Source organism: Orbicella faveolata, unplaced genomic scaffold (genome assembly GCF_042242905.1).
Source record: "Orbicella faveolata isolate gen_17 unplaced genomic scaffold, um_ofav_v1 contig_12, whole genome shotgun sequence".
Classification (NCBI taxonomy): domain Eukaryota; kingdom Metazoa; phylum Cnidaria; class Anthozoa; order Scleractinia; family Merulinidae; genus Orbicella; species Orbicella faveolata.
This window is the reverse complement of record NW_028301539.1, coordinates 17,935,137-17,945,943: the sequence shown is the minus strand read 5'-3', so window position 1 is coordinate 17,945,943 and position 10,807 is coordinate 17,935,137. Positions and strand designations below refer to the sequence as shown.

Genomic DNA, 10,807 nt, shown 5'->3' with positions numbered 1-10,807 from the left:
ACAAGTCCACCTGCCGAATGCGCACTGCTTCGCTGACGACACGCAACTTTACTTGTCTTTTAATCCTAACAGTCCTACGGATCAAGTGAAGGCATTGGAAGCCATGGAGCGATGCATTAGTGACTTACGTAAATGGATGTACCGGGACAAATTAAAGATCAACGATGATAAGACTGAATTTCTTGTTATCGGATCGAGACAACAGTTGCTGAAAATTAATCACTGTTCAGTCCGTGTTGGCATGATCGATATTAAGCCTGTTAAGGTAGTGCGTAATCTAGGCGCCTGGTTCGACTCGCATTTTTCTATGTCGACCCATATTTCTAAGTCTTGTAGTGCGGCATTTTTCTGGTTACATAATATCAAGAGAATAAGCCACTTTCTGCCCAGGGATAAATTACAAATGGTATTGCATGCCTTCGTTACAAGTAAAATTGATTATTGTAATGGACTTCTCTATGGACTACCGGACTGTGAAATAGCTAAATTGCAAAGAGTTCAAAACGCTTCAGCTAGGCTGCTTATGTCATGTAAAAAGTATGACCATATTACGCCCATTTTGATAAATTTACACTGGTTACCAGTAAGATATAGAATTAATTTAAAAATTTTATTACTTACTTTCAAAGCCCTCTATGGCATGGCACAAAGTTATATCATTGATTTAATTCATATTAAGACTATTACACGCTATTCGCTGCGCTCTACTGAAGGTGTTTTATTAAAGCATCCGTCGGGGAGAATGAAAAAGTCATTTGGTGACAGATCCTTCAGTGTGGCTGCGCCCACTCTGTGGAACGCTCTTCTTGTTAGCCTCCGCATGATCAAATGTATTTCCACTTTTAAGTCAAATCTTAAAACTTACCTTTTTAAATTAGCTTTTAATATTTCTTAAATATGTACATATAATAAATGATGTAGTGTCTTTTTTTTTTGTTTTTTTTTTTTATTATTATTATTTTTAAATTTTATTGTAGATTTTTAATACTTGTATAGTTTTAGATTATTTATTGTTGTAATGCGCTTTTGATCACCTGGTATGTTAAAAAGCGCACTATAAATCAATAAATTATTATTATTATTATTATTATTATTATTATTAAAATACAGCAAGTTACTTAAAATCTTTGTGCCCCTTCCCCCAGTTTCTCAACGCTTGGCACGACCCTGTGTTTTGCTTTCTTAAAAGACCCATTGAGTAGGAAATACCTGTTTTAGCTGGACTGACTTAACAACATAACTTACACTCAAAATACATTTCTATCGGACGAGAGGCGCTTCTCGACCAGTCAGTAATACCGTTTGTTGCATTGCACACATAGACACCTTTCTGGTCCTCACGTCCGGGTGGTAGATGAAGTGTGCTACACAGCAAGTGTCCCTTCCTCTGCAGTAAATGATAAATGCCTTCAGTTCCGTTGGTTATTAGTTTGCTGTTCTTGAACCTATAAACTGTATGAGGGAGGGGCCAACCGCTGAAAACGCATTTTAAGTCCGTTTTCTCGTCTTGGATGATGCCATTTGGCGAACTTGTAAATGGACTTACAATACGCCTAAAGAAAAGAACAAGTAGGTATTTTATTGAGTTTAAATATGTGGCCATTGACAAAGACAAAAGTTAAGGACTTCATCGATACGTCTGTGTGTCCTCAATTTGATCATAAGTAAGAACCAATGAAAATGTGGGAATAATTTGACTTATCGTATAATTATCCGTCGATTAGATCGAATCAAGTATGACGTCTCGACAAGTCTTGTCTAGTAGTGTCATGCCATGTTAACATGCCATGTGACAGGAAATAACTATAAAATGTTTAAGCAAGCAACCGGAACGATGATCCTGCTGGTATACGTTGGATCAATAGTGATCTAATCGGCTTTACATATAAAATGAAGAATACAAAAGCAAAAACCGACACAACGTGTAATGACTTTTTGAAGGTGTACTATATTTCGGCTGGCAAAACCAGCCTTCTTCAGGTACAATGGAAATTTTTACATTGGGACGTGTTTTTATGTAGCCGATATTTACGTAATACCGGAAATACGCAAAAGTAATTGACAGTGTAAATTAAAGATAAGCATACGGTAAAATGAAATAACATGATAAAAGAGCATAATAAAAGGAAACAAATGGAAACAATTAATATGTTTCTTCGCGGATGTTCAGACCATTAGGATCAATTGTTCTGCCTTTTTGCATTAAAAAAGCTTCCCTGGCCTTACGGATAGAGTCTCGGTTAGAAACGACTTTTTCGTTAGCAGTGTGGTTAGGAGAGGACAGGAAATGTTCGGCGGCTGTAGTAGGTTTAGATTTGTTGTTAGGGTTATCTATGGTACGGCGGTGTTCATTAAATCGGTCTTTTAATCGTCGTTTCGTCTCTCCTATGTATTGTAAATTACAGCGGTTACATTGAATCATGTAGATGAGGTTTTTAGTGTCACAGGTCAGGTTAGATTTTATGGGGCGCGTTTCCCCGGTAGAAGAGAAGGTATATGTAGTAAGTCCGTGAGAAATGTAAGGACAAGTAGCACAGTTTTTGCCACAACGGAAAGAACCAGAAGGGGGTTGGGGATTAGAAGAATTAGAAGAGAGTTTAGCTGTAACTAGTAAGTCATGAAGGTTAGGGGAGCGTCTGAAGGCTACAACAGGTAAATGCTGAAAAACGTTTTTGCAGCGGTTAGAAGAGAGCAACAAATTGTAATGTTTTTTAATGATGTTAGAGATGTGAGGGAGTGATGGATTGAAGGTAGTTATAAATGGTATACGTTTAGGTGCCAGGGGTGAATTTAGGGGGTTGGGGGAGGGGGATTGCATGGCTAGCCACTCCCCCTCTTGGAGAAGCGAAACAAAAAAATTGAAAAAAATGGAGAATGTTATGAAGAAATAAAGGCAAACTCTCTGGACAGGTATCTCATAATAATTTGTACTTTTTAGCATTGCCAGTAAACGGTTTTCAATTAGGTTCCATTTCTCAAATATCAACACTTCGGGAACATGCCCCATTGATTCTGAAACCCCAAAGTACCATCCCCTCCCTCCCCCCTCCCCCTTGAAAAATCCTGGATCCACCCCTGAGACAGATTTAATGGTAAAAAGAAAATTCTTTTAATAGTTTTGAATTGGTACCAGGGCTTAATGAGGAAACACTTACGCGCGAATTTTAAAGTGGTGCATCGACACGAATATTTTCCACTACTTTTCGTTGAATTTGATTGTTCTAAAACCAGATTCGTCAACCCCGTACTACTCTTAACTCGTTCCAACGCTTGGCTCCAGGTCGTGTCTCGAGCCAGTCCTCTTGTAAAAATCGTGCAGTTGAGAGTGATGTTGGAGCCTGAATCGACCGTTATCGGATCAGTGTGCTTTTGACATCCTGACAGGGAATAGGAAGATCTTATTTCGCACTTCGTGTCCATCGCGAACTAGGCATCTGTTAAATAAAGAGAAAACAATAACACTACCCACCATGCATCGGTAGAGAACAAAGCACCTCGACTACTATGGTTTTAGAGGATGACATATTTTGAACCAATCAGAGAGCGTAGAGATAAGCTTGGCTACTTTGCGTTTGTAACCCCATTTCATATCATTTCCGAAGACTTTCGAGGAAGACCTGAAGATGTTTGGATGATACACCGACGAATTTAAGGTAGTCTTATACATAATTTTTTTTTTTTTGTAAAACAACTCTGTGGAACAGTTTTGGTACCACGTTAAAGGACTTTGCACTCTGACTTAAAAAATGAGCTTTTCCAGGTCACGTGCCACGATAGTTAATAAATAACTAGCTCCTAAGTGTTAAAAAGTGGTGTTCATTGTAAACACGATAACGTAATAATGAATGGTTCAAGAAGTATGGAATTAAGTTCATCCTGTCCATAAGCAAGTTGTTCAGGAGACAAACCTCACAAAACAGTGTTTTGAGGGGTTTTTCTCGTGAAATGTTGAAAAAGTATACTAATATTAACTATACTAACTAAATAACAGGGAAAAATTTCATAAATTGCAAACTTTGGAGGTTTAAGACCTAGATAATTGTGTCCTTCACCAATGTTGAAAATTTGACAACATTTAAAACCCAGTGGAGATATCGTGTGCGAGATATTGATGATCCGTCTATTTGGTCATTTTGAGAAATAAGGCTTTAAAGTTTTACTTCGGTCTCCGAGAGCCCAAATTAGCCCTGTGAACTAGTGGGGAGGGAGGTTAGGGGCAGGGGGAGGGATATATTTAAAGGTTTTACATAAATGTTTCATTGAACAGCCGAATACACACCAGTCATAGAAATGTTAACCAAGTATAAGGAGCGTATAAGATGGTAGAAGAAACAATGTTCAGGACCATGATGCAAAATTCTCATAACTACACATCTTTAAAGCGTTTGTGTAAAGTATCATTAAAATGTACTGAATTGAATCCATTTTGTGAGTACCTTTAGACTGTAAACAATGGTTGCTATGGGTGTTGTTATGTTGAAATATAGCTAGAAGTGTTCAGATTTCTTAATTTAAACGTAAATTCAGGAGTTTTTAGAGGAAAATCGTTTCAAAATACGATTTACAAATGGACAGGGATGTTGAATCTTCATGTTCCGAAAAAATGTTTTTTTTTGGAGAAAAATTTATATCTGAGAGTATAAGACCCCCTTAAGTACAATTTAAGATTTCAGTGAAATCATTGATATCTACACTAGTGAGGATATGGAAAATACGCCACTCGAGTCCCGGATGTGGTTTCGTATGAATTTTACGAGTGGTGTATTTTCCAGTAAAACACTCGTGTCTATATAATAAATTAAAATATTATTGGTCCTCTGTGGTTTTTGTACTAAGCTCGGATCGTTCCAGCTTGCACGACGTCAGGTCAATATTTTCCAGTGTAGCCCTCGCCCGCGGTTAGTACGGACCTCTTCACACGAGCCCGGTTAATTACCGAGATCTCGCCTCATTCCAATTTCCTTTGTTAAAATTTCACTAGGATGAAAATTTTCCCATATGATCACTCAAGCCCGCGTAACCGGACGAAACTGTCATGACAAAATAGCTTCGCTTGCGCAACATAGCGGCCACAAAGGCATAATTTCAACCTTGTCTGTACTTCAACTTCAGAGGTATGCGAATTAGTTTTAATATATAGATTTAGGCCAGCCTAAAAGCGTAGCTCCGGGTTGTTCAGAGCCCGATTAAGCTAACACAGGAAAGGTAGAATTTTGATTTGAGTTTTGTAACTTTGCGGTGAGGTTTGCTGTATATTGTTTGGCCTTCTGTTTTAAATAAATAAATAAATAAATAAATATACATTTATATAGCGCCATTTTCCACTAATTGTCCATGGCGCTTTACAATACTGAGTTTTAATAATCACCATATACACAAAACAAAGCAGCAAAAAACAATTGTATAGAAGAAAAAGTTATAATTCGGTTAACTTTTAATCCTGGGTTAGCGTTAACCGGCGTCCGAACAATCCTGCCCTGTTTTCAACAAGTTAACCTGACATGAGACGGCAATCTAATCGGCAACCAGCCCTTGGTCAGCAGTCAAGTTAAAAAAAAAACACGTGACCTCGATGAGCTGTAAATTGGAGCCCACGATATGGTCACTCATACTGGTCAGCGGATACCTTGTTTTGACAGGTAGGCTCTTACCGATAGTGCTAGCACTTTTTTTGGCATTATTTGGCTTCGCGACCCTTTTTTTTTTTTTACATTTTATCCCAAAAAGCACTGATAGCATTATTTTGGATTTTCGACTGATTATTTGTATAATTTTGGGTTAAAAAGCACAATCTGACTTTATTTATGGCGTCCAAAGCCTCCCAGATGCATTCTGCCTTCATTTTAGTCAAAGGAGCCGAGGAGGCCTGGGGAATTGGTTTGATAGGTCAGCGGTTGCCTTCTAGAAACCCAGCCCATCACACTCGTTCCAAGATGGCGTCATCCACGTTGTCATCGAGGAACAATGGAAGTCAGCCAGAATGGACTAATGAAAAAAAAACATTGATCGTTACATTTTGTTGTTGAAAAATGTAACTGAAAATCTGAAAAATGTAATATTCTATGTTTAAAAAAATCGGAAAAAAGTGAGCAATCAACTCATGGGTTTCCTTTTCTTTCCTATATGAGTATGGGGCTCCGCTTGGCGGCCCTTTGGGCCGCCGGAACTCCGTTATTAGTTAAGTCACAAGAGTCAACAAGGCTATGATAGTCGCGAACGATGCAACTTTTTGACACCATTTTGGTTTTGCTTCTTGAATTTTCATCCCCGTCGACCGGGCTGAAATTTCCCATATGAACAGACAACAAAATTAGTCCCGGTTACTGAACCAGCCCTGTTGCCGAACTCATATGAAGAGGTCCTAAGAGATTATTATTTTTTTGACGTACGTGGCCTAGACTGGGAGCCAATTTGGAGCCTGATTCAGAATTTTTTCCGCGTAGCACGTTTAAAACGGCGAACACCCAGTTGAGCAGATTTTGACCGAGTTTTTTAATCAACATTTAACCTGGGAAAACTTCAGGCTGATTCTAATGACAAATGTATTTGGGGTTACAAGGTGTGATCTTCATTTACGTTATTTATTTCAGTTTCTGTTTAGTTACATCTCACAAGCAATGTTATTTTACGTCAGTCTCATAATTATAGCCCTGATCCGTAATTCGTCTTATCAGCTCGACAATATTATCCTGCCTGTACAGCCAACTTATTAGCCTCTCGGAACACACTTTTTACACACTGTACATCTGCAGTGATCGCTGCACTCGTGAACAACTCCATACCGCGAATATCTTGTTGATCCAGGCTTATGGCATTTGTTTCTTTTTTCTCTGAAGTCGCTCATAATTCCTTGTAGCCGGAAGTCGTCATAGGTTGCCATGTCTTCTGTTTGGCTACATTCTGGACGAAGGTTTTCCTCGTTCAGGATAATTTCGTCCTCTTCCGGATCGGTAGAAAAGGACTCTAAGACATGACGCTCTTCTCCAGACCTCTTATCAAGTGCGCCAACGGAGGACGAAGCTCTCACAAGCAGGCAAAACATGAAGAGAACTATAAACATACTGGCCTGTAAGGCAGAGAAGGACAAAGAGTACCTTTAGTATATGCACTAAATATTCAATATGCATAACTTCGTATGCAACTGGTGCTGAACAATAAGAGATGAATTAACGGGTTTCGATATAATTTACCTTTGAAGCTGTTAAGTACATCGCAGAGTCGATAAGTCCCTTGAAAAATACTCGGGCGTTGGCTCGATGTGATGTAAAATTTTAACCGTGATTAAGCCTTACATGAAATAAGAAAAAAGACTTACCTCACTTATAACTCGAGTTTACCGGTCTAGACGATACTAGACGATCTAGACAGCAGTATCTGCGTTTTCTACTGACGTGCGAAAGGAACTTCCTCCGCCACTTACTAAACTTTCAAACTTTCCTGTTATCTCTGAAAAGTTCTTAACAGTTACACTTTAATAGGACTTCCTTGCCCACGCCAGGCTGTGAATTTACTTAAAAGGTATGGGATTAGAAGCGAATTTTAATGGTAGAACTGCCAATATAATGACATTTCATACTGACTTATGTCACTAGCTAAAAAGGAACTTCCTCCGGCCCTTACTAAACTTTCAAATTAAAAACAAATAAAAAGCAGGTTACTTGTTCTGTAGGTTAATTTAACATGTAACCAGGTTGGTATACATAATCTGTGAAATTTTATCCTGTCAAAGCGGTTGCCGGTTTGTTCTATCTTCCCTCTCTTGTGTCATCACTCCGCGCTAAATTGAACAATAAAGAAAAAGTAGTTTGGCGTTGTAGAACCGATAAGATGATAAACCGGCTGCCTATTCCCTAATATTTGCTCACGTAGAGTATCTCGAGCAAGCTTCTTTACCAGTTAATAACGTCCATATGTCACCTTATCTGAGTGCTCAGGCGAAATGTTGCTTATTGAGGGGTGTGAAGAGGCTTTCGGATCGACGGATTTGGCCTTAAAAAACGCACGGATTGTGGATTCTTGCGGTAAATCTAGCGGATTCGCGGATTTTGAAAACACAGTGGATCGTGAATCAGCTGTGAATTTTGGCGTGGATTCCGGATTGTGCCTGTCTTGACGTTCGGATCTTGGGTCCTAAGCGAAATTTGGATCATAGATCTTTCTTCAGCCTTGGTCGGTATGTTAATGAGTTCATCCAAATTTTTTTTTTTTTCGAACTTCGAAGCTTATTTAAACTCAGGTGCGAGACTGTTATTGGAATTGTACTAGCTATGTTATAGCCATCAAGTATGCTGCTTTATTTAGTATTTGTGCTAAATTAACAGTGGCATTCATATTTACCATTTTACCTTTGAACTTTTACACTTCTGTTTACGGATGTGGTTGTAGTTTCGGATTTGAACAAAAATATTGGCGGATCGACGGATTTGGTGAAAAAAAGGCACGGATCTGCGGATTTGCATACCCCTATTAACCCCCCTCCTAATTGAATTTTGAAAAAAGTGGAGCAAGATTTTTGTATGAAACAGGGCGGATAAATTTCGTTGCGTGGGAAACTTATAAAGTGAATTCAGAGTTATGTATTCCGGCATAAGCTTCACAGTGTAAATGTCGGAGTTAACACATATCGTTTCCAATTCAATTTGAACGTAATACATAACTGCAAACTGAACGCTTTTCTAAGAATCCGTGTAGTTTTATTTCGAAACAATGTTTTCGGGTGAAAATAAAGTTATATTTAGAAAAAGTAGGTGTTGTTTTCAGTCGAGACAAGTTGTTAAAAACCTACTCAAAATGCCAGATCAGGCTAATGATATTTTACAGGAAATTTTCTCAGTATGTTGATCATGAATGAGGTGGATGGTTAATTGTCTTCAATGACTGTCACCAAGGTTATTAACATGTTGCGCACTGATGGTTTTTAAAAATTTGAATAAAAATTTCACCTTTTTCTGTATTTTAATGAGTTCCTTAGCTGATAAAAAGATATTTGAGAGCGCCACCATAGTTTGCGCCACCTACCGTTGAAATGTTAGTAATTCTATAAATAACTAAAATAAATGAAGATTCTGAAAAACCCCGGGGTCTCTGATTAGAATTTGCTTCTTGTTCCCATTTTTTTAAAGAGACTACAATTCGGCTGTCTTGAGAATTCCACAAGACTTGTCAGTTTGGGTGGAAGAATCACCTTGAACCAGACGCCATTCATGGTAAATAGTTTGACACGTCTTAATTTATTTGTATAGTTTTAATACTCTCATGAATTAATGTATATTTCTAAAAGTTCAAGCGTACTCCTTTCTAAAACGAGCAATATGTATGCTTTCGGTTCGACCTTGTTGAGCTGCGTCGTTGCTGGACTTTGCGACGTCATCATCAAGTGCGTGGGGCAAATCAAGCAAGTTACATATCTGTAATTTTCACTTTTATGATTGTACAGAAAGTCGCAAGAAATAAATGACTGTATCTCTTTTATTTCCTGATGAATTAGCGACTTGTTGAAGACGCCACGTTTACGAACGTCTCTCGCTTTGAAGTTCCCGGACCGTGGATTTCTCCCAGGCCACGGTCAGTTGATTCCGGTGAAGTACCACACACAGACGGCCAGACAGGCTTCGCCTTTTTTCTCTAGCCACGTAACTCGAAAATTGATTGACCCCGGCGAAATGTATATCACCCGGAAAAGGGGGGGGGGGGGGTGTACTTCCAGAAAAATCGCGTGCCCGTATCCGAAAACCCCTACCCTATTTAAGACAAAAACATGTGATTTTCTCAACCCTATTTAGTCTAACGAGGAATAAAACACAAATAGCGGTGATAAACATATTAAACTTACGCATTTTAATAACTTGACGTTTCGTATGCTACGCAACATACATTTTCAAAAGTGGAATAAAGACCGTTACAATTTTTGAAAACTATATATGAAATGTAAATAAGGGGTCTGGAAACGAGATTAAGAAACATCTGTTTCTTAACAGTAAAACAATAAAAGCCTAAGCTTATTAATAAAGTATCAACTTCTCACTGCTGACGTTTACATTAAGAGCCGGCTTAAGTTCTTGGATGAGCAAAGTTTCTTTAATTTTACAATGATAATCTGTTTTACCAGAAGCTAGAATATCAAAATGATCCCACTTGATGTTGTGACCTGTGGCTTTTATATGGTCGGCAATGGCTGATGTGGGGTTATTCTTAGTGAGAGCCTTGAAATGTTCCGTTTTCCTATCATGAAGCCGTCGTTTTGTTTTGCCTATGTAAAAGTCCCTGCAGTCCCAGCAAGCAGCTTTATAAATGACCTTAGATTTCTGTGAACGATTTTAGACGGTCCTTGTATTGAAAGAAAGATTTGATTCGGCGAGTGCTTTGAAAAATTATCTTAAGATTGACAAATGAACAGAAATTGTATACACATGATTTCAGACGCTTAGAGACTTGGTCACTTTGTACACCTAAGTAAGGTAATAAGATGATAATATCTTTCTTCGGAACCGTAGGGACGGGGCTGCTTGGCTTGTTTCTTGTTTCTGTAGCATACGAAACGTCAAGTTATTAAAATGCGTAAGTTTAATATGTTTATCACCGCTATTTGTGTTTTATTCCTCGTTAAACTACGATGGCCCAAGAACAAAAGCCTATTTAGTCTATTTATGAACTGACCAAAAATTTGAAGGAAAAGAAGAGAAACCTATTTAAAACCTGACCTTTAAATCAATACCCCGTTTCAGACCTGTCTTACAATTAGCTCCCTAATTGAGAGCGATGTTAACGTTTAAGGCATTACAAAGGGCTTTTGTTGATGTTCTTATCG

The 10,807-nt window shown here is 38.3% G+C and overlaps 2 protein-coding genes across 2 annotated transcripts; both read right to left on the bottom strand.

The window, feature by feature from the left end:
* Positions 1-925: 925 nt before the first annotated feature.
* Positions 926-3,420, bottom strand: LOC149116925 (uncharacterized). Its single transcript, XM_089280547.1, has 2 exons — positions 3,131-3,420; positions 926-1,553 (listed from the first exon to the last, which is right to left on the bottom strand). The coding sequence occupies exons 1-2, from the start codon at positions 3,418-3,420 to the stop codon at positions 1,229-1,231; spliced, it is 615 nt and encodes a 204-aa protein (XP_089136673.1). The 3' UTR covers positions 926-1,228.
* Positions 3,421-6,518: 3,098 nt separating this feature from the next.
* On the bottom strand, positions 6,519-7,211 carry LOC149116924 (uncharacterized). Its single transcript, XM_089282627.1, has 2 exons — positions 7,191-7,211; positions 6,519-7,066 (listed from the first exon to the last, which is right to left on the bottom strand). Exons 1-2 carry the CDS (start codon positions 7,209-7,211, stop codon positions 6,710-6,712), a joined length of 378 nt encoding a protein of 125 aa, XP_089138753.1. The 3' UTR covers positions 6,519-6,709.
* Between the last annotated feature and the right edge of the window lie 3,596 nt (positions 7,212-10,807).